This window comes from Phalacrocorax carbo, chromosome 5, assembly GCF_963921805.1.
Source record: "Phalacrocorax carbo chromosome 5, bPhaCar2.1, whole genome shotgun sequence".
NCBI lineage: Eukaryota > Metazoa > Chordata > Aves > Suliformes > Phalacrocoracidae > Phalacrocorax > Phalacrocorax carbo.
Genome location: NC_087517.1, coordinates 1,812,477 through 1,836,221, shown reverse-complemented (window position 1 = coordinate 1,836,221; position 23,745 = coordinate 1,812,477). Strand labels below are relative to the sequence as shown.

Below are 23,745 nucleotides of genomic sequence, written 5' to 3'. Positions count from 1 at the left end.
ATAGAACAGAAATGCTTCCAGTCTTAATGTATTGCTAGTCAATGCCTTCATGATTTTCTATCGGTTTGTCCGAGAACTTCTGCCATCGTTCTGATGTTTGTTGGAGTCGCTGGTTTTCATTTCTAAAAATGCAGGCGGCTAAATTTAAAAATATGACACTTGATGGAAAACCATGAGTTAGAGAATTGTCCGTATTCAGCACGCTTTCCAGTCATCTCAGACCTTTTCTACAATAACCTTTTAACTAAATGATTTATTTTAATCTTTATGTTAAAGTAGGTCACTCTGAAGAATTTCTAGTGCTTGAAATGTTTTACCAAATCAAAGCGTTCTAGCAGATACTAATTGGACTCTTGAAAAATAAGTGTTATTTCTGGAAGAGCAGTTTTCTGAAGCTGAGCAGGATGTTTAAACGAGTTGTCGTACAAAACAATAAACAGCTTTCCAATTGTCCAGGTAAGCTTCAGGTTGCTTGACAGTTCTATTGGAATCTGTTAATTCTATTCATGCTTAATTTTCCAAAATATTTTTTTCACTGAAATTTTCCAGACCTAAAGTCTCAGGAAAACCGATGGAATAATAATTCAACCACTCTTTAAAGCAGAGAAACTGGGACTGCAAGTTTAACTGATGGTCTTTGCCACCAAAGTGACTTTTCTGGCCGTGACGGGTGCCCTTTTGGGTGAAGACCAGCCCAAATGTGACCGTTAGGATCGTTTCAAAATGTTTTATAGGCACGGTTTAGCAGCAGGTAGGGTGGGTGTACACTGTTGACCTGGCAGAGCAACCTGCCACTAGAAAAACCTGGCCTATGGTGTTTTGCCTTCCGCATGAGCACGGCCCTTCTCATCTATATTTACAAGTCTGGCTATAAAAACTTTCCAGGTCGTCATCTAACTGTGCGTTTAATTACCTCGTTTTCTGCTAGTGCACGGAGAAGTCGTCCCCAGGTTTTAGGCTGTCAGTGGGGTTGCACATTTCTCCTCTGCCGGGCGAGGAATAGGACCTAGGCTTCAGTCCAAAGCTAATTAAAGGCTTGGGATGCATTTTTGCTGATCTCAGCAGCCTGTGGTCTGTGTCCCTGATTTGGCAAACCTTCCACACGTGGGGCTTGCACTGGAGCTGGGGGACATGAGGAGGTCCTTGTCCTGGGTTAGGTGGCAGCTGGGAGATGATGATGGGGGACACCAAAGGATCGGACCAGGAAAAGACTCGCTCCTTTGTCGTGTCATGTCTGCTGCGATGCAGGAATGAGAAGAGAGACTAGAAAAGAGGAGTCAAGGAATTCAATATCTGATATTCATTGCGGCATCTTTTCCAAAGTTGCTTGTGCTGCACCTTCCCCTGCTCAGACCTCTTGCCCCATCCTCCTTGGCTGAGCCTCCTGCTCGACTCTCCCCCTCTCGCCGAGGATGAGCGGTGCCACAGCTCAAGTCAGGGCCTGAAATCTCTCCTTTGGAGGGGAAGAGGAAGCTGCATGCGATGGGTTTCGCTTTTGCGCTGGGTGGAAATCCTGCTCTTGTCCACCATGAGGCAGTTTTTAAGAGTAAGACTAAATTAGGCTCCATCATTTCTTTGGTGATTTGCAGGATGCTCGTGACGTTTCATGTGAAGACTGGACTGGTGCCCAGCATTTCCAAAAGAGAGTTGAAGACAGTGATGCGGCTGGGAGGAAGGAGGAGGAGGGGGAGGAGGAGAAGGAGGAAGGCTTGGCTGGCCACTGGGCCATCCCACAGCCTGGGGAGGTGAACCACAGCTGGGCTTCAGGAGAAACAGGGGAACTTCACCTTTTATGGGAAATTATAACTGGTGAGCAGATATGGTGAGGAGACTGGGTGACTTCAAGTTAAACTAAAGCTAACCTGAGCTTAAAGTTAACACCTGGTGCAGGCAATCCCTCTCTGCCCTGAAAACTGGGTTTGGTTTTTCTAACTCAGAGGTCTCCTGGGGATTTTGCTTAAGAGACTGCAAAATTAAGTCCTAATCCAAGAGGCAGCTTCATTCCCTGTGCTCATTTAGGGACCAGCTAGTCCCTTCTCAGGTGAAGCTGAGCCCGAGCTCAGGGAGCACACTGGCAGATACAACTTCGTTTTCAATGCTTTTCAGAAATGATTCCTTTTCCATTCCTCTGTCTGTACATGTGCTAATGAGTTGTGGTTTGAATCAGCCTCTGATTTGTGATTTTTAATTCAGCTTATAATAGGCTATCTGTGGGGCTTTGTATCTGAGAATATAATTCAGTATAATTATCACAGGGAAGTTTTCAGAAAGCTGTGTTGGCAGCCAAGATAGCATCTCCATTCTTCTTTCAGTGCTAATCAGTTTATATGAGCCTTTCTTATGCATGGCTTTCTGATCATACTAAATTTTTCTGAAACAAACACTTAATCTACAGTTATCAGACAGCAACATGCCTGAGAAATTACATTATATTCAGCAAAAAGCCTCAGAAAGCACAGTCTGGCCACCTCTCTCCCTCAGAGAACTGGACAATAGTGGATTTTTGTTATTTGTCATTTTTCTTCTGTCATGAGATCTTCCATCTTTTATTTTTCTCTTCTACAACCTGGACATTTTCTAATCCTTTTCTGAAGACCATACAACAGCAGGTTATTTTTCAGTTTAAAATGCGATATGACTAAGGCCTCCAGCCTGCCCCAAACTTCCTTGTTTTCCTTTATTTTCTACATTAACTCAATTCACAGAGAGCCACAGAAAACTGCTTTGCATGTTCAGAAACTGGAGAAAAATACCTAGCAGGTCCTTGCCTGGCACTGGCTCCTGTCAACACTCAGGCTCCATTTCCCGAGAACGGTACCTCTCGTATTCCAAAACTAAAAAACCAAAAAATGTGAACGTGAAAATTATTTTTAAAGAGACTGAAAGAAGCCCCCCCACCAAGGAGGAGCGCACTTTTCCCTGGTGTGAGGATAAAATATGTGGATGCAGCAAGCGGAAAATATCTTTGCAGCGATCATCCTTGACCCTGGATGGAGGAGTATGACTTTGGGTTGTACCTGTCATTAGCCCGGTTCTTACAGAGTGCTCGTCTTGCAAGCAAGTCATTTCCAAAATGGAAATATTGGCATTTGTGCTCAAAAGTGGCAGGGGGCTTAATGAAATAGGAGAATCTTTTCTATTATCCATTATTATTACTGTCCTGCACCAAGCTTTGAAAACCCCCCCCCCTTCACTGTGCTGTTGGGAAGCAGAGGTAGAGTCCAGAGACAATTATATCACCTTACGAAGACGTGCTGATGCGAACAGTTGGTGGCACGGGTGCCACGTGCTTGCTTCTAGATCTTGACGTTCTCATAGGCAATTAAAAAGCAACGTGGCAAAACCGGCTTGGGCAAACAGTTTACCTCTTGAGCTTCTCTAGGGATGTGGCCCATGGTGATTCCAGCCTCTCCAAGTACAAAGGGCCAGAAACCCAACCGCAACCGCACCGAAGGATCCTCGTTCCTTCAGTACGACAAGGGTCGTTCTGCTGGCTCAGCTGTAGGAAACTGTGAGACCCCTTGCAGCTGAAGGAGAAGGTCATCCTCTTGCCAAGAATAGCCAGTTTATTTGCTCCTTCCAAAGCTGCTACAGACCAACTAAATAATGATATATCAGGGATGGGGACAGAATATATCTTCTTGCTCTCCAGGGTTCGCTCATAGTAATAGCAGCTGCATTAAACTGCCACATTCATGAAGAATTAAAGCATTGCCTGAGATGGTCTGATGGTATTGTCAAAAGCATCAAGGAGGTTAATGACAAATTTCCCTAGGACTCCAGCATCTAAGTGCCTTAAGCTTCTTCTCTAGTGTTTGCCCAAATGCAAACGATCTTCAAACCCGTGTAGCAGAGTCTGCAGTAGGAAGGAGCTGAAAACTCTGCGTCCCACCCAGATGCAACGTACCCTTTACAGGCCCAACCAAAGACGTCTGTCTTGCAAACAAACAGTTTTCATCTGTTCCCTCGAATTAATGATTTCTAATCAGGCAAAATACATTTTTCCCCTTCCATGCAAATTCAGCACTGATTCTAAAAACGCAAAATGGACTGTAGGAAGATATATTTTCATGAGCTGTACGAAAATCTCAGGCAGTTGCAAAAGAAGATGCCTTCCTGTTGCCACATAGTCGGGGTACAATACACCGGAGATGCAACAAAGAGGCCAGTGAACTTGCTCGCTTTGCGGTAGCCCTCTGAGCTGCCTTACCTTTGCAAAACAAGGCCGTGGGTCGAGGAATGAAGTGCATCGCGAAGAATAAAGCACGGGAGTACTTTAAAAAAGGGAATTATGTTAATTGTCAATTGGCTCCTGATATTCTCAATCTAGTAGTTCTGTGAGCAGGAAGAGCCAAGGTGTGAATGGAGAAAAATGGCCACTCGGAAGGTTTCTGCCTCCACTCTGCTCTAGCTTTTAAGCTACGCCGCTCGGCCCAGGCTGGGGGTCTTCATGGCTGTAAGAAGCTACTGCAGCTACATTTGTCTGTTCTGCTGAAAACTGCTGTTTTCATATTATTTAGCCTGTTTAAAACCACTGAAAAAAGTGCCCAGGGATAATGCCTTGCGCACACTTGCCTCCAGCAGAAAGCCTCCGAGTCCATTTGCTCTTATTAATAACAATAATAATCACAATTTATATACGCAGCTGGCAGCCTTGGAAGGGCTCCCATAAACATCCCCCTTCTATAAATACAGAAGTTCCAGACCAGCCGCAGCCTCTTGGTCTTGCTTCACCAGGACCTTTTGGTTGCAGATGTCGCTGGATCTTCGGGGGCCGCTGGGGAGCGGCACCCGCGGCTCTGGGTACGGCCAGGCGCTGGGGATGCGGTGGGGGGATGCGGTGGCGAAAGGCAATGTCATTTATTGCGTGGAGCTTGGGGAAGGGATGTGAGACTGCTTCCCATGAGCTACCCAACGCGGCTGCTGCGCGGGGAGGGGACGGGGTGGTGCATGGACAGTGCTTGCTGCAGCCGTGCTCGGTGCCACCGGTGCTTTACGCTTCCTCCTTCTCTTTCTAGCTCGACCCTTCTTTTCTTTTTTTAATTCACTCCGTTATCCCATCTCCTGACATAAAAATCTAAAAAGCGTTACAGAGTGAGGCATCTAACTGTGCTTTTTTTTTTTTAATTAGCTACCAGTGGTTAGGAGATATTTTCTGCTTCCATTTTCTATTTTTTAAGCAATTGAAGATGTACAGTCGGGGGACTGCTCATCACGGGTCAGGCAGTAAAACTTAATCCCTTCCAAACTGCTCATTATTACAGGTGACAAATAGTTTATAGGAGCATTAGCTGCTCTCTGGACCGTAACTGAGCGAGCCTGTTTTGCTGCTGGCTGCAACCAGCCCCCCTGGAATTGTTATGGCTGATGTGTGATACCAAAACTGCTCATCAACACAGTCACCCGACTACCACCGGGCTCCTTTTTTCTTTCTCAGCATGCTCGTGGAATTTTTTTACTTATCTAGGGTAAATATTCATGCCAAATCGCTACTGAAATATAGAGAATATTATTTATCACTTATTAGATATCTGAAGCACAGAACACATAATATATATGCTTCTTCAATGCAAGATCCCCGTACATTGTCTTGTTAGCCCTAAAATTGCTCCTTGGGTCAAGTGAAAGGAAGAAACGCTGCAGGAATACTGGTGAAGTACAGTTTCTGAGGCCAAATAATTGAAATATCATTTACTGGCAACTCGCGCTTAACTTAAAAGAGGCCCCTTTTCATTACATCATTGCATAGAATTCAGTAGAACCTCTCAGAATTCTTAATAATTCCTGGTTAGAAAAGGAGGACGTCGGGCAACGGGACGTACGCAGAACGCGCGCCACGTGGCCACCTCCGCGGTGCAGGCACCTGCCAAATCAGCACGTTTTTCTGCACAAGTTGAAATGGAGCTTTGTCGATTTACAGCGGGCGAGGGCCAAAGCGTTAGAGAAACACAAGAACAATTCAGCAACATACAAAGCCCGTATCCTTTTCTTTGCCCACCCAGGTCACGAAGAGGCATGTTTATGCGCATGGCTGCACGTGCACGCACACACGTGCTCAGTCTACAGCGGGAGGAAATGTTTTTTGTAACAAGTTCTGCAGGTCAAGAACACCATTTAAGGAAAAAACCCAATTTTTTTACCACAATCCCCTTCCCAAATATACTTTTTTACAGAGCGCCTTCCCCATTTGGAAAGTTTACATCTTTAGTGTCAAAGATTTGGACACGCTGAAGGTTTTTCTTGTTGCATTACTTAATTTCACCTTATTTCACGCAGTCGCTGGCGGCAGTGTGGAAGGACTGCTTGGCAGCCACATCGCGCTCCAGCAAGACCGGCCAGCTGTGCCTTTGCTGAGCGCAGGGACGTCCTGCAAGGGAAGATGCTGCCGGCGCGGAGGCAAGTTTGGCCACCTGCCACCTGGACCGCAGGCTGCTGCGGGCTGGGTGTGATGACCATGGTGCTGCCTGGGCTGAAGGAGAGGATTTGTAGATGGGAAGCTGTTACCGACATGCTGAGCCATTTGTCTCAGCCCTACATGCAACAGCCTGTTTTAAATATAGATTTAATATGGCTACTATTGGTATGGCTACGGAGGGAATACAGAATGTAATTTGCGGTGTCGGCTCTGGTGACAGGCCCATCAGTAACGTTATGAATTAGTTGCAGCAGCTTTACCTGTGAAAATGCTGCGCACACGGATAGCCTGCCTCTTCTAAATACTTAAGCCAACTCTTGTTCTCTAAATGAATGCGCTTTTTTTCCCTCATCATCTCGCAAAGCTACAAAACTCAATTTCATTTAATTATACCTTTAACTGCCTGAATGGCATCTTCCCCACCTGTCCCAGTAACAACCCCTCCAGAAAGGGCCGGCGCCTGGCTCCGAGCGGGAGCTTTGTTTGCTCCCCGGTTCTCTCACCACCCCTTGAGGGTTACTGAATGAGAAGGAAACACCAGATGAAAAAGAAAAGCAGAGACTTATCATTTGGCAGCGGAAGCATACAAAGACCCAAACAAAATTAATTCTCCGTATTAATCTGCCTTGGGATTTGGAGGGAGAATGGCAGAACTCACGCTGGAAACGTAAACAGTGGTTGAGCTGTTTTTGTAGCGCGGTATCCATCTTTAAACAGCAATACATTACACCCTTGCTGCGCTATCGTCCAGCACATTCCTTTTGTCATGTACAGGAGATGGTCAGGAGCCGATTTCAGGTGTCTTGCTTTCCTCGCAGCCCAGCCCCAGGGGAAGGGGCTTTGGGGACTGACTGAGGGAGATAACACCACGCTATTTCTGCCTTCCTTAAAACCCCTCAACCTTGCCGAGTGCCAGCGGGAGCTGAGGTTGCTCACCACTTCTTGGGAAGTCCTTGGAGTTGCTCAGAACTTCAGCTGAGAGCTAAAAGGATATTTCACTTACTTCTTTTCCCTCGCCCCCATCCCCTGGTTATACCCCCCTATTTGCACCTTCCCTGATCCTCACCCTGAAAGAAAATGGTCCCTCATCACCCCAGACAGACCGTGGTTGCTCATCAGAGGATTTTCTGTGGACGAAGTGGCCCTGTGCCCCGCGGGCTTCCAGGGGAGGGCTTTCCCAGGGAACTCGATGATCTTAAGGGTCTTTTCCAAGCTAAATGATTCTATGACTCCCACCAGTCCTTGCCCTGGTGGGCAGAAGAAGCAGCCGACTGGGAGGCAGTGGGCAGCACTGGATGGATCCTGGACCAACCGCGATGCTTAAACTGCCTTTGTTTCTGTTTAATTTTAGATCGCTGCTGTTGGCAGAGGACGATTGCCCAATTACAGAGCACAGGACAGGTTTCCCGTTATTCCTTGCCGTAGCGACCTGGGTTGCATCAGGGCACCTCCCCAGTGGCTCCAGTCTCTGCCCTGTGGTGGTGTAGCTTTTTGGGTTTTAAATGTGTATATACCTGCTTTATTTTTTATTACTTATACCTGGCAAATAGCAAAGGTACCAGTGAAGATATTTTTCAACTGAGCAGGTCAGGTCATTTCAAATGATTTAAATTTCAATATATTGGTCGGTGTGGATCTGTCCTGTATAGGCAGAGGAAAGCGAAAAGCGCTTCTCTGGTAATCCCAGAAGCTTGGTTAGGATAAGCAATATAAAGGAGAGCCAAAATAAAGCTTTTTATGCACTGCTAGCAATGGGTGCTCCATGTCACGTTACCAGCAAAGACAGTGCAAAAATTTGCAGATACTTTAATTCATGAGATCTTCATTAGCACTAAAAACACCAAAGGGGGAGCAGAAACAGCAGCAATTTTCAGTGGCCTCTCAGGGCCTCCGAACTGGGAGCATCGCTCAGGACTGCCTCGAGCATCAGCGAGATTGCTCCCCGGGTGGCTGAAGCACAAACCATTATTTCTTTTTTTTAGGTTTCTCCTGCTGAAAATTTTAGTCCTTTTAATAACTGTACAAAATCATGCAGGAAAACAATTCGGAATACTTGAGCAGGGAGGCGTGTTTCTGCCAAGCAGCAGGCACTACCCCGTGCAAACCCGGGGAGCAGCGGGGTGCATGCACAGCTACCCCCAGCGCTGCCGCCTGCTCCTCCAGGAACGGAGTGCGGGAAATAAATCATTATTTTACTCAGGCTATAGCTAGACTTTACCATATCAACCATTATTTGTGTAACCACTTGCTATTAAGACAAGTGGTTTCATCCAAGACTTTATCATGTTGAATCCACAGGGTACCACAGCCCATGCTGCTTTGGTGGGATCAGCGTTGGGGCGTTGCTGTACCCCAAAGCTCTAGGGGTGGCTTTCCAGCCCGGGAGGTCAGGCAGTGTGATTGAGGGGAAATGTGCATCTTTGGAGCGTTTGTAGGAAAAAGCAGAAGATGCTGCTGTGGCCCAGAGCCCCCGCTTCAGAGATGAGAGGTGGCATGTTGTCTCTGATGCCCGCCGCTCTGATTTCCAGCTTCCATTTAGCAGGACATTTCCCGGTGATATCTTTTCATGGATGCAAAGGAAATTAGGGGCTAAAAGCAGGAGCCTCTTAGAGAGGCCAGAGGCACCATCAGCTATAAAAGGCAAAGTTCCCCAGCCCTCCTGAGCTTGCACATCCACCACCATTTTTTTTCTCCATTTAAGGACTGCTACTTTCAGCTCCCAGAGCACTAACAGAGACTCATTCAGACCCTTTCACATCTCCTCGTGCCCCGTAAGATGACTCATTGCAGGGACCCAGGACTATGTCATAGACGTCCTTCTCTCTGGGAGGAATTTTTCCAGGATTGTTACTCCTTGGAAGAGTGCCTGGTACGTAAGTGTGACTATCCATCACCTTTAGATCAGTCTATCATTTCTCTTTCGACTGCAAATACCCCACTTCTGTGAGCTCTTTTACTTCTTGGCTTTCATATTTTTCCATTTTCCCATGTTTCTATTCCAAACAAAATCATTGTGCCACAGGGCTGGGGCTTGCACCATGTAAATGAGGGCAGCCGTACTCAGGTGGCCGAATAAGTGATGATTCCTAAATTAACTCTGCCTCCAGCATATCGTTACAGGTACTTTGTGCTATCCTCCTATCAAGTGGTGATAGCAACGCTGCATGTCTGGTTTTATGGTCTTATGAAGTCATTGCTGCGTGGATTTAAAGCCATCAACTTATCAATCATTTCTCTAAAAATGTATCAGAGAACAAAATATGACTGTGTTGCAATTCAGGTTTTTTCATAAACCATACATGATATTCTTACTTTCTACTCAGTAACTTGTTTTTTCTTTTAGATTTGGAAGGAAGAAAATACGTTTTTTCTGCCATAAAATAATGACACCACAGAGATCTTAAACACTGCACATATCTAAGACGGGAAATACAGTAGTATGTCATCCCTGTTTTGCGGCCACAATACTAAATTGCAGCTGGAGAATCAGGGACGTGTCAGGAGTGGGTTAATCTCGGTGCTCATATATTATCACAGGAAGCATTTTGTTTACAGATGTCAAAATGCTGTGACTGGGAGTAGCCCCCGCAACACCTTTGCACCTAATGGCTGCATTCAAAGCTGTTGCAGCAGGGATGTAGCCGGGCGTGCTTAAGGCAGCGAGGGGATGCCTAGAGGCGCACAACTGGCCAGATGTTTTGCCTTTGCCTTCCCCAGAAGGATGACGGAGACCAGCAGCAGCTGGAGGTGACAGACAGGACAGGGTGGACACTGCTCTACAGCTGAAAGGAAAACCCTTGCAGGCACCGGGACTGTAAGGTTTATTTCCTCGGGGGCATGTCGGTCCCAAGCCAGCCAGAGGGACACGGTGGGCAGGTTTCACTCTCCCTTTCAGCACGGACTGCAGGACTGCTGTTGGGTTCGTTTCCACATACCCCATTGAAAACAAATTATCTTGACCTACAGGGGGAGCGAGAATAGCTACGCACAAGCCTATCTTAAAAAGCAGTATATTTACTGTGAAAATTGGAAAAGAGGCACTCTGGTAAAATAAAGGAGTAAAGGGGAGAGAAATGGCAAGCAGAAATAAGTGCAGCGAGGCTTTTTAAAAAAAGTGTCTTAGTAAAAGAGAGAGTACTGTCTATAGTATTGTTACTAGATTACTGTATAGGAACAACACAGCTGTTAGTCATAGGGAGCGAAGGCAGAAATGTTAAACAAATTTGTTCCAAAAATATGTAAAGAACAAGCTAAGGGCTCTTGATGATGTTTGAAAAAGCTCTAGCCTGCTTGGAGAGCCCCAGGGATATAAAATGAAAGTTCACAACTATCACTGTGCTAATGCTTTGAGGGCCTGTGAGGAGCACCCCTGCTAATCACGTGCACGTCAGTCAGCCATCCACCCACCCCTCCATCCACCCACCCACCCCTCCATCCACCCATCCATCCATCCACCCACCCCTCCATCCACCCACCCACCCACCCACCCATTCATCCATCCACCCACCCACCCACCCATTCATCCATCCACCCACCCATCCACCCACCCCTCCATCCATCCACCCACCCACCCCTCCATCCATCCACCCACCCACCCACCCATTCATCCATCCACCCACCCACCCACCCACCCATTCATCCATCCACCCACCCCTCCATCCACCCACCCCTCCATCCACCCACCCACCCATCCATCCATCCACCCACCCATTCATCCATCCACCCACCCATCCACCCACCCCTCCATCCACCCACCCCTCCATCCATCCACCCACCCACCCACCCATTCATCCATCCACCCACCCCTCCATCCACCCACCCCTCCATCCACCCACCCACCCATCCATCCATCCACCCACCCATTCATCCATCCACCCACCCATCCATCCCCATCCATCCGTCCGTCCATCCATCCGTCCATCCGTCCGTCCATCCACCCATCCGTCTGTCCCAGGCATGACAGGGGAGCAACAAAACTTTGAAATCATGGATTACGGAAGACCAATACAACTGTTGCCGACCTACATGGCTTCATACAAGACACGCTATCAGTCAAGCTTCACCCTTGGTGTAATATGCATTTGAATAGTTTAATATGGAAAATGTATACAAGGATGAAGAGAGTAGGCTCCATTTATGGCCTCTTGGACTCTGGCCTCGGAACTGGGATTTTGGAGGGGTTTCTATGTCACTGCAATGGAATCAGCTGAAGGTAGGTGTGAAGTGTGACATTGGGACCATAAGAACCACTGGCATCCATATGCTTTTTTAAACAGAATATCAATTTATGGGGCAGAGAGGTTGTGCTGCCTCTATGTCTGCTTTGGTGAGGCTGCAACTGGAACATTGAGTCTAGTTCTAATGTCCCAGATATAAAAAAAAAGACACTGAGTAGTTGGCAAAGATTCAGACAAGTGCCATGAGCACAATTACACTACCAAAACCATGTCTTTTAGTTAATTGAAAAGAAGTCCAGGTAGAGTTTTTATGTCTTATACATGAAATGGAAATCGGTAACGTAGAGCCTTCCACTGTAAGAGACATAAAAGAAAGAAGAAAGAAATCCATGAATGACGTGAGGTATAGTCAGACAAAAATCACGTATATTTTTGGAACCCTGAGGATAACTAACCATTGGAACAGTTGTGCTGAATCTCCATAGATTGGAAACAAATTAAACTCCATCTTTGGTATTTTTCTAGACACAATCTAATTACAAATGCATGAATTAAAGGAAGACAGCGTGGCGAAACTGGTCTCTCCAAGGTACCTGAACACACAGATTATTATGTTTATATATTTCTATTGCAATACACACCTACAGAGAGGCTATCACTTCCAACAAGGAGTTTACTGCTCCTTGGCAAGCTCTTTCCAAAACTCATAGGCTTGTTAAAGTATGAATCAGAGCTACTCACCTCCACATGCGCTGATTTTGGATTGGTATCTTCCAGAGAAGATAAAGAACCATTTTTTTTTTTTAAACAGGTAAAATTTGTCACTACTTCCTTGCGTGGCTGACTGACTTCTCCGGGGTGTTGGTAAAGGAGGCAGCTCTTCAGGAGAGTGATGGCTCTGGGGGATGTTCCAACACAAACGATCTCTGCTGATGAAGTGAGTCAACCGCTGAGTGTTTTGTTTCGGGGCTTCCTTCGGTGAGGTGGTGGGAAACAAATGGGAACATCCAGCCATCTCCGTACCCACCAGTGCTCATGATTTTAAAATATGAAAAGGGCTCGTGCATCTGGAGGATGGCATGGGGCTGAGGGCTTTACGAACCTGCAGTAAGTAGTGAGCGAGGAGGAGGAGGAGGCACCATCACAGGGGTGCAGGAAGGACAGGAGGAATGCTCCTCCATGCTGGGAGTCATTGTCAGTGCTGTGTCCTGCCGTTCATCTCCTCCCCTTGCTTCTAAGTCTATTACTGCAGGGTGAATATTCCCTTTGAACCTTTCTACCAAATAGGAAATAACCTGTGAAAAATCTGTCATTCAAAGAAACGTCAGAATTAGATGAGAAGCAACTCTGCTTTTCCATCCAATAGTCAGCGTGTAACGCAAGGAAGCACATGGCCTGTTATTCTCCCAGGCTGCTGCAAGATGGATCATAGAAAAGTGGCAGTTTGCAGTCAAGATATCTGAAGTTAAGTCTTAGGAAAAGTGCTTTGTGGTGGGAAAATCTGGGACAGGTTATCCAGGGAACTTCCTTTCTGGAAGCTTTCAAGTATTACAGCAGTGTCTGCCCGGGGCAGTTTAGACATACTGTGCCCTGGCCCTGCAATGAGAAATAATCCATGCTGGAGGTTATATCCTCCCTTTGCTGTGCTTTGCTATTAAAAAAAAAGGGTATTTCAAATTTTCTGGAAACAACAAAACTCCCACTGTATTATCAAGTTGATCATTGTTTCTCTGTCTGAGCACTGTATCCCGTGCATGCCATGGTGGAATCTCCTTCCTGGTGGTCCATGGGGTGGTCCAAGCAGCAAAGACAAGGACGAGCATGCTCTGGCTCCAAGGGACGGTGCAGCAACGACAGGCAATGGCTTGAAATGTTTCATGGTGTTGCACATTCTGGGCTTGTAGGGGTTGTCAGAATTCATCTGGCATTTTGACATAAAAATTTCAAGAATAAATGAAGAAGCATGCTCCTGGCCGGGAATTCGGTGCAGTCCACCAGCAGCTGATTGCCTCTCACACCCCAACTCCCTTGCTAAAGCAGGGGCTATTGATCCTGCTTAGATTGGTTAAGCGCAGGACAAATTATTTTAGGACTTTCATCTTAAAGCACTAGGTTGAATCAATGGCAGTTCACATTTTCCAAGAGGCCCGTGTCTTGCTAAAGCCCCTCTTTTCAATCAATTAGAGGAATGAATCTTTGCAACACGGCTGAGAAAGAAAACAAGCTATTATCTCCTTGCCCCACTGGACAGCAAAGCTAGAACCAAGTTACAAGCCCTGGATATAGAGTACGTGGTATTGAGCCACGATAGTAATGAGATGTCAACATCACTGCACACTATGGGCCTTGAATGAAAATTAAAAATAGTACAGTGCTTCAAATGCTCCCGGATCTTCGTTCTCAAATGACAGAATGTCAATACTTGGTAGAAATCTTTTATTAAAAGTGTTTTTACAGCCTAACTTCATGCTTTCCACGGGCACGGCTGAACTCCCACGGGTACAGTCCGTGCCACAGGCAGCGCTCGCCAGCATTGACAGAGCTTAGGTAGACTATATGAAATTGTGGTTTTCCTTCCTCGATGACCCTTCTATGAACCAGGAAAGTCACTGAACTGAATGTGGGCTTGCAATTTATCCACTGAGGATGGATAAGTAGGGTCTATTTAAAATGCGGCATTTAGTCGGGAGCTGATGTCTTGCCCATGTCTCACAGAGCCCTGGACATATGGAGTCTCCCAAGTCCTCTGCAAAGTCTCATACTTCTGATCCCTCTTCCAGGGCAAAGAGCTGCTGTTCCACGTCTCACCAAGCGCTGAGCCTGTGCATTTAATCAAATTGCCTGAACCTCCCCGCTGTACAGCCCTGACACAGTACAATGGATCTCCCTGGAAGCCTTTAGGTTTCATTATAGTATGAGTTAATAATATTTTCCCTAAAGCCTGCTTTTAATTAATGTATGCATTTTCATTTTCTGTCCAAGATGCAACAAATGGTAGGTATCATTAGCTAATACCTGCTGTGCTCCATTTTCCAATAACACCATATTTTTTTTCTAAGGTAATGCATTTCTCACTTAAAGAATATCCTGTGGATATGCTTTGTTCAAGTTCCAGATGTTATTTATGTGTAACCACGGTCATGGTGTACCATTTGAAACGGAGGAAAAGCAATAGCAAGTACATGGAGTGTGCAAAGAACAAAATTACTTAAGATAATGCGTGGTTTCCTCTCTTCGGATATGACAAAGGAATGCCAAGGAGGTTTGTCCCCAGTGAAAATCAGAAAGCTGGAATTCGGGAGTATTTGCTGACAAGTTTAATATTGGTGCACGTGGATGGGGAGCGAGGTTCGTTAGGTGACGGGGCATCTCTGTGCAAATGAACAAGTGTCAGCGCACTCTTGCCACTCCTTATAACAATGTCATAGAAGTCATAGTAATAGTACAGAAGTCATAGAACCATTAAGGTTGGGAAAGACCTCTCGGATCATCAAGCCCAACAGCCAACCCAACACCCCCAGGCCTCCTAAACCATGTCCCCAAGTGCCACGGCTGCACGGTGTTTGAACCCCCCCAGGGACGGTGACGCCCCCACCTCTCTGGGCAGCCTGTGCCAGGGCCTGACCGCTCTGGCAGGGAAGGCATTTTCCCTCACACCCAACCTAAACCTCCCCTGACGCAGCCTGAGGCCGTTCCCTCTCGCCCTGTCACTGGTGACTTGGGAGCAGAGACCAGCCCCCCCCTCACTCCAGCCCCCCTCAGGCAGCTGCAGAGAGCGAGAAGGGCTCCCCTCAGCCCCCCCTTCTCCAGGCTAAACCCCCCCAGCCCCCTCAGCCGCCCCCCAGCACACTTGTGCTCCAGACCCTGCCCCAGCCCCGCTGCCCTTCTCTGGACACGCTCCAGCCCCTCCAGGCCCTTCTTGTCCCGAGGGGCCCAAACCTGAGCCCAGCATTCGAGGTGGGGCCTCCCCAGGGCCGAGCACAGGGGCCCCATCCCTGCCCGGCCCCTGCTGGCCACACCAGGGCTGATAGATTCATATTCAGATTCATTCAGATATTCCTGATGTGAGACAAGGCTCATCTAGAAGGAAGAGCTGCACATAATCTCAGGGATCTCCATCTCAAAGGCGTGCTCTTCAGCAGCGCTAAGTTTATATTTGGCAAAGGGAAAGGGAGATGTAGCTTTCATTAAAAATGTAGGGATATTAATGAAAGTTTGAATGGTTTTGTAAAACACTGAATATATATTCTGAAAGCTTTGAGTGGCAGTTCCATTACACACAGACAAATGCCCTAATTGGTAACAGGATTTGAAACGTCTCCCTTGCTGTCAAACAGCCAGCAGTGTTCTGCAGGGGAGTGCATTAAAGAAAACGGCTTTTTTTCTCCGCTACCTGAAATTGCTGAGTGTAATTCAGCTTGTTTTCTTTGCTTGATAACCTTTGAGTAGTTCTTATGTGTAATTAATGTTTACAGCATGATTGGCACTTTTCATTCCTGTCGCTTCAGCGATACACAGCGATTAGCTTAACCAGGGAGTTTCATCAGACAGCAATGGAGAGGTTGTATTAGGTCCAGCTTCTTGCGAATGCAGCAATATGACATAGGGAATATATTCTCAAGTTTAGAGTAAAAGTCATAAGTAAAAGAATTTTTATATCTTCCCTATAGAGATTATTCCACAGCCTAATATCTCTCATTTTCAAGATTTTCCTACAAAGTGGCCTAATTGCTCTATTCCATTCTGGCCTCTTCCAGCCCAGCCTATCTTTTCTGGGTAGAGCTTATCTCCACAATATTTTCTGCCCCATCAGGTTATCCTGTAGATACATATGGTATGTTCTGCATTCTTGATTCCATTTCTTTTTCGAAGAGTGCATGTTTTTCTTTTAATGTGTATTTCTCTCTCTATAAGTTTCTCCAGGTACCTGATGGTTTTTGCTCTTCTTCCTCTTATTTCCCAGGTTGCCAGTGGTATCTGAGTGGGATTTACACGCCAGCTTTCGTTACCCGGGAACAAACCAGAGCGGGGACTACCAATTCATTATTTCATGGTATGCTCACGGATGAAGCACAAAACAAACCTGCGATTTTATGTGCGTGTACATCTCTATCTTTTACACTGTAAAATCACCCCTAAGTTTCTTTTAAAGGCCCAATGTCTGTGGGTGAACCTTCGTGCTCATCACTTCAGCTCCTGGAGCTGGGGAAGAACCCGATCAGACCTTGCTTTCCCAGCAAGGTAGTGAGGGCAAAGACATCCCTGCTGCTCTTGTGTCCCCGTCGTATTATCCATTACTGTAACTAGGCTGCTCCTTTCTTTTAAGCCCACGTGAGATGTCAGCTCAAACGGGCATCTTTGTTTCCTTCTGCCTGCATTTGCTGTGACAGACAGGAAATTAAAGTAGCTAAAATGAAAGAAATGAAAAAGAATTTGCACTGAGGAGACGGCAGTAACGAAAGGAGAGCGGGCGCCGCACGCCATCACCGAGGCTGGACCCAGGGCAGCAACTCCTCTGCCCTCGTGAGGTCCCACCAGCTCCTTCAGCCCGGTGCCGTGTCGTTCCATCCTCTTCATCCTGGCGCCATGTTGTTCCATCTCCTTCATCCCGGCGCCGTGCCGCTCCATCTGCTTCGATGTGGTGGAGGGCTTTGCTGCGGCTGCTGCACAAAGCCACCGTGGGTTTGATGGGCCGTTACGTTCCTGCAGCCTGCCTCCCTGGAGACACTTCCAAAATAGAAGCAAGTGGGGACAGAAAAAAAAGAAATCCTAACCTGATTATGATAGAATAAAGGACATAAAAGTGATATATTGCTTTGTGTATTTTTCATATCATGTGCTCATGACACTGTTTTTCCATGTGCTAAAAATACGTTCTATATCCGTGGAATAGGTCCCAAGCTGCCGGTGGCCGAATTGATGGATACGCTTAGCCCTGAAGAGCTCAGGCTTCCTTTGGTTTCTTTCTTCAGTGATTGTGTCTGGTCCTCAGCGATACAAAAAAATCTAATTTTTGTCATTAAAGAATGAAGATGTCCCATAAAAGAAAGCAGCTCCCTACAACTATATTACAGAGAGGATAAATTGTACGGTCACCAACACCACTTGGCCTGGATTGAAATTCAGTGATGGTGGGAAGGGAGAGGAAGGTCCTGTTAATTTTTTGCATTTGAGCACGCGTGCTGTTTTGGGACAAGAAGAGAATAAAGCCTTAATACAAAGAGGTGCTTTTAACAAATTTAAGGCTTAAAAATCATTTCTGCAACATGTTCACCTGACTCCTGAGGTTGTAAAGGGAAGCGGAGGAGGGTGAAAAGGACCATCCCTGCCCCCCGATGCTGTACGGGCGGTGGCGTGGCTCTGGCTGTACCGCGGCAGGATGGTGCCCTGGGGGCCGGTGCCCTCAGGGGCCCCCCCAGGAGAGGCTGGAGGCGCAGCCCCGTGGGGCTGGACCTCCGGCATCCCGGCTGCATCCTGCCCGGCGGCGCAGCAGCGAGGGGCTGAAGCCCTCACGTGGGTCGCCTTCGTCCCGCAGCGCGGCCCCTGCGGTGTGCTTCCCCTACCCGGGTGAGAGCCGGTGCCCTCGTCTTCCCTACGAACATCTACCCCTTTTCTGAAACTTTGCGGGCTTTGGCAGGCTTTCACAGGTTAGCCACACACTTTTTAAATAAAAAGAAAGTTTTCCTTTGTGTTAAGTTTCAGCTTGTCGCTCCTCAGTGCCATTCATGGTGCTTTCCCCCCCTGTATTTTGTACACTTCTCTCTGCTTTCTGCCTTCTCCCGCTCGTTTTTCCCTCTTTCAGTAGAGAAGCCTGTATCGCCGCTCCAGTAACGGCGCGGTGGAGATGGGGAGCAGCACAACTGGCTGAACTGGCTGGGAGGAAAGCTGGCTGCCAGCCACCGGCCACGCGGGCGAGCGCGACGGGCAACAGCTCGCGCTTCCTAACGGTGAGCTAACGGAAAATTAGATTTTCGGACAGCAAGTTTAAACCTTAATTATGGAGAGGACACTGCTGTTTAATATTATAAAAGAATTGAAAGACTTGATGTCCCTCAGGGCTCCTTCAGCATTACCGGTTACAGCCCCAGTCACGGATTGCTGAAATCAATGGCAACAGCATAATCCATTCATGCACAGAAACAGAGCTGTCGAGAAAGGAGGAGCACTTTTAATGACTCACTCTAATGATAATTAATATGGGCTCAGACGCAGCTAGGGCTGTGTGTTAAAACGGGTTGCCTAGCTGAAGATGAAGATTTTTTAGGAAACACACTTGCATCAAGGGTTCCCAGCCCCAGCCTGGGGTGAGCACCCTGTGCTGGGTGTGCGGCACGAGCCAGGATCGCCTGATGGCTACTCTAAGGGCTAAATATTAAGGCAAATAATAAAGCTGTAATGTGTGCTGTGCCTGTCCCTTATGGTGATGTCTTGGGTTTTTGACTGCAAATGAACAGCGGGATCTTATTTTCCTAATTAAAGCTAAACTGCTTTAAAAATCAACGTGAATTTTGCCTGAATATGCAACCGGGATAAAGTCCCACACCTGCGTATGTGCGAACTGCTCAAACGCACCTTTTCTGCGTACTTCAGACAGTGTTTATTATTACCAAAAAGATGTGGCAAGCATAGAATTCAAATTGTACAGCCATCTAGACAAATTTAGCCTGAGTACATTCGCAGGGTTATCTAGAAGCAATTGCAGTTGCTGGAGTGTTTTTAATAAGCGTATTCCATTTAAAATATCGAACAAACCACTTTGGGTGTTTGGGAAGTGACTAAGATGCCTCTTGATTTTTCTCCTGGAGGATTAGCACGCATTTTGAGCTGAAAGGGTGAAATCTATTATGTCGCGTTCCCAACCCCATGCTCCTGGCTAACTGGGAGAAAAGGCAAGACTGGCTGAGAGGCAGCAGAGAGCTCAGGCGCCTTTTGGCAGGCTGCGGAGGCGTGCTGGGGACGAGCTTTGGTGCGCATCTATGCCCAGAAGAGCTTTGGCTCTGGTGTCTTGCACACTAGAAGCTGAGGCTGAGCAGGAGGGCCGAGGTCTGCCTGCGGCACGGTGGCCTGAAGCTCTGCTGCATGGGCACTGCTATTTGAATTTAAGGCAAAAACTACCCCAAAATTACTCTGTAGACAATAAGTAGGTATGCAGACAGCCTAGCGTGAGACTACTTCAACCTGGGCTTAAGAAAAGTGAGATTTGAGCTTCTTTATTGTCATACTCAAGAAAAATTACAAATAGTACCACGGTAGGGACTTGCTGCAGCTGGGGCCGTATGGACTTTTTGGGTATCCTTCTCCCTAAAACAGCCATTTGGAGGCTGCAGTGGGAGGCCCTGGGGTGAGTCCTGCGGGGAGAGGTCCTGCTGGGAAGCCCTGCCCCCAGCAGCAGTCACTGAGAATCGCAGGGGGAAGGGTTTCCTCACAAATTGGAAATTTCCCCTGTAAGAGCTCACGTCTGAGAGCAACGACTGAGAGCTGGTCAGGTCTACCCGGTCACTCATAGTCTTCTGCTCCTCATGGATAGAAACATTACAGAGAAACGGGAATGCACATCAACGAAAGGCCCCTCAGGTTTTGGTGGTAAAATTGAACATACTCTACTATTTAAGATGAATAAAGAAGGGACAAACACAAAGCAGATCAGCTGTTTATACTGTCTTCAAGCCAACTGCAGGGTGGTGGAGCCCTCTTTGGGTATCCGCAGTGGCCTTATCCCAAGTACTCCCGTTTCCCGGCACCTCAGCACTACAGCAAGGTAGATTTTGTTTCCAGTGTGTTCTAGGAGCTGACGGGGCTGTACTTGTTGACACCACAGACTCTCCTCGCTGCTCTCCCAGCAGCGTTCCAGGTGCGTTTCTAAAAATGACCCTGAAACGATGTGTGCAGTCATCGGAAAAAGCTCTGTTCACCGTGAGGTTCCCGCCCCTCGAACACGCAGGTCGCGCCTTTACACATACATCTAGGAGGGGCAAAGCAGGCAGGTGTCCATCGCGCCCAGGGGCCAGGTAGGAGATGCCTGCCCAAACGCTGCTCGCTCCTCCATCCACCCCATACAGCACGGGGTGGGGTGGATGCCGGAGCCCTTGTTGGTGTCCGAGAGGTGCTTCTTCCCTGCGTTGCCATCCTCCCGCCCACCAATGGCTTATAAATATCCCGGGTCTCCTTCTATCCTGTGCCACGTCCCGAAGCCCCCCAGTACAGAGAGGGAGAGAGTCCTAAGTAAAGCTGGTGGACAGGACGTGCTTGAGCATCTCTGCATCACCGAGTAGGCAAAACCCTTTTCCCCACTGTTCCCAGCCTAAAAGGAGGTATCTTTGTAGGGATCAAAGAGTCACAAGCACTTTATTAGGGTAGGGGCTCTCACCTTGCAAGAGGCCCTTAGGCGAGAGGCACCAGGCCACGTGCGCTCTTGGGCTGAGGGTGAAAATTCTGCAGTTTTATTACAGAACCAGGAGTTTGTCGTGCCTCAGATTTACGGTGCTGGAAAAAGCTGCGGCTTCTGGCAAAGGTTAATCGAAATGAATGATACTTCAAGTTCTTGCTATAATTCATAAATTTATAATTAATAAAGAATGCCTAATGAATCTAGCTCTCAGAGAAGGATTCAAACATGCAGGACACTCCTTGCAAGTCAGATTACAGGAATGACTGCATTATCTGCAATATCACGAAGTGATGCAAATTAGGAAGTTGGAAATGCTTTGTAATGACCGAAACATCCCTATTAGGAGCTTTCCCTCCTATCGTATTATCTTAAAATTCTGCTTTATCTAACGTTTCTACAGCACCAAGGGGCAAAGAAAGGAGGAGAGTTTTGGTTAAATATCTCACCAATGTTTCAGCTGATAGACAGCTTAGTAACATTGGGATGTAATGACAATAGATTTGTTTCCCAGAGAACAGGCAGATCTGTTCTTTGTCTTCCCCTTAGATGTAGCTGTAAATGAGTGAGTGCACGGCTGAGATTTCTGCTCGTCTGAGGGAACTGGACTGCATTGAGATACTCTGTTCTGCCTCATTTTCTACCAAAAGTTTATCTGCAGTCAAGAGGTTGTCTCAGACTCTGGCTTTATCTCATCCCCTTCTAGCTCAGGTGCCTTTTGCAAATGCTGAGTTTCACCTCGTCTATCAAAACGGAAACTTGTGTTAACATCTCTTAAAGACATCTACAACGATTCAGGAGCTTGGCCATCTTCACACCAGTTCGGGATGAACTGAGGGACAACCAAGCAGTCAGAAGTCTGCGTGGCTGCTCCGGAAAATTATCAGCATTAAAAATATTGACGATTAACAGCCTTACTGCAGGACCTTGGGTCTCGTGAGAGGTATTTTCTCACAGGTGAGTTGCCTGAGCCTTTCTGCCCCCATCCTGCTGCCGTGGTCTCCGGCAAGTGTTTATGCCGGTTCCACTCCTCCTACAGCAAATGTAGATGCATTGATTTATCACCAGTAACCAGTGAGAGCTCCCGGGGATATGATAAACAACTATGCAAACCTCTCACAGAAGGATGCTCTGGTATCCCTATAGAGGAGATGGATGAAGATAAAACAAATAAAATCCTGCGCAAGCATCAATTTTTCCCTCCCTTAAATGTGACCGTAAGAAGTCACCTGTTGGTGAGGCTTTCGGCTGGGTTAATAAAAAGTACGGAGAGTGGTTTTCTAGAGTCAAACCCTGACAGAGGGGGATACAAACGGGGTGTACTGGGTTATTTTCGTGGCCAGAGGCAAAACCCCCGGGCAGGAGCGGGGTTCCCGCATGTCCCCTGGGCGCATCCCGCCCTGCTCCGGAGCAGGGTGCCGCGAGTCGCCCTTCTTTGTGCACCCCGGGGGGCTCGAACAGCAGGCTGAAATGGGGCTTTTAGCAGAGCTGCGAGGCAAAACCCTGCAGGGCCAGGCCGGGCGCTCTGGGGGGCGAAGCTCGGCCGCCCCCCCGCGCCCCCGGGGCGCCTCCCCGCTCCCCCCCGCCCAGCCGCCGGCAGCACCCCGCGACTCCAAGAGGGAGAGATTTCTTCCCGCGACCGAAATAAGAAACCCCAGACCTGTTGCCATCAGAGCACGTTTTACTTCGGGGCGGGGGCGGGAGAGGGGGGGTTGGCCGCAGGCGCCGGCGACCCCCGCACGTCTCACCGGCCTCCGCGATCTCGGGGTTCGTTTGTTGTCGTTTTGAAGGAGGAAAGAAAAGAAACCCAGCAAACCCCGCACTGTCTGGAGGCGGGGGGGGGCCGGCCGCCGTGCTGCGGGCGCGGGGAGCGGGCGGCCCAGGTCGGTGTCCCCCGGTGCCGCGCCGTCGGGGGCCGCCGCGGGTCAGTAGGGCCCCACCACCACCGCCTCCACCTCCTTGGACGGCCGTCGGTCCTTGACCAGAAAGTTGATCATCCCTTCGGACTTGATGAGCAGGTTGCAGCCCAGGAAGAAGATGCCGAAGACGACGGTGAGGGCGAGGACGCACATCACGGCGATCTGCACCACCCGCATGATGTAGAGGCTCCGCTCCTCCGCCGCCGCCGCCGCCCCGCCGCCGTCGGTCACCACGGAGGCGGCGGTGCAGCAGCGCAGGGCCCGCTCCAGCTCCAGCGCCGCGCTCCCGGCGCCCGCCAGCAGCCCCGCCGCCGCCGTCCCGCCGCCCCCCGCCGCCGCCGCCGAGCCGTTCATCCCGCCCGGCCGCCCCGCCGCCGCCGCCGCCGCATGCAGGCGGGCCGGGCCGGGCCGGGCCAGCCCTGCCGGGACCGTAACTCGGCCGGCCGCTCCGCGCCGCTCCGCGCTCGCCCGACGTTCCGCGTATATCCCGCCGTTCTCCCGAGCCCGCTCCGCCCCGCCGCTCCGCCCCGCCGCGCCCGGGCGGGGAGCGGGGCCGGGGGCGGGGGGTGAGCAGGGGAGGGGGGCGGGGGGGTGAGCAGGGGAGGGGGGTGGGTTTGGGGAGCGGGGCCGGGGGCGGGGGGGTGAGCAGGGGAGGGGGGTGGGTTTGGGGAGCGGGCCCGGGGGCGGGGGGGTGAGCAGGGGAGGGGGGTGGGTTTGGGGAGCGGGCCCGGGGGCAGGGGGGTGAGCAGGGGAGGGGGGTGGGTTTGGGGAGCGGGGCCGGGGGCGGGGGGGTGAGCAGGGGAGGGGGGTGGGTTTGGGGAGCGGGGCCGGGGGCGGGGGGGTGAGCAG

At 48.8% G+C, this 23,745-nt stretch overlaps 1 protein-coding gene and 1 long non-coding RNA gene across 2 annotated transcripts in view; one reads left to right on the top strand and one right to left on the bottom strand.

Annotated features, from left to right (window-relative positions):
- The window catches only part of LOC135313664 (uncharacterized), a 77,930-nt gene extending 60,550 nt beyond the window's left edge, over positions 1-17,380 (top strand). Inside the window, exons 3-5 of the long non-coding RNA XR_010373208.1 lie at positions 9,117-9,284; positions 12,404-12,529; positions 16,556-17,380. This is a non-coding gene — a long non-coding RNA (uncharacterized LOC135313664). The remainder of the gene's footprint in view (positions 1-9,116; positions 9,285-12,403; positions 12,530-16,555) is intronic.
- Positions 17,381-22,640: 5,260 nt separating this feature from the next.
- RPRM (reprimo, TP53 dependent G2 arrest mediator homolog) lies at positions 22,641-23,455 on the bottom strand. The gene has a single exon (XM_064453297.1). The coding sequence runs from the start codon at positions 23,248-23,250 to the stop codon at positions 22,903-22,905; it is 348 nt and encodes a 115-aa protein (XP_064309367.1). The 5' UTR covers positions 23,251-23,455; the 3' UTR covers positions 22,641-22,902.
- Between the last annotated feature and the right edge of the window lie 290 nt (positions 23,456-23,745).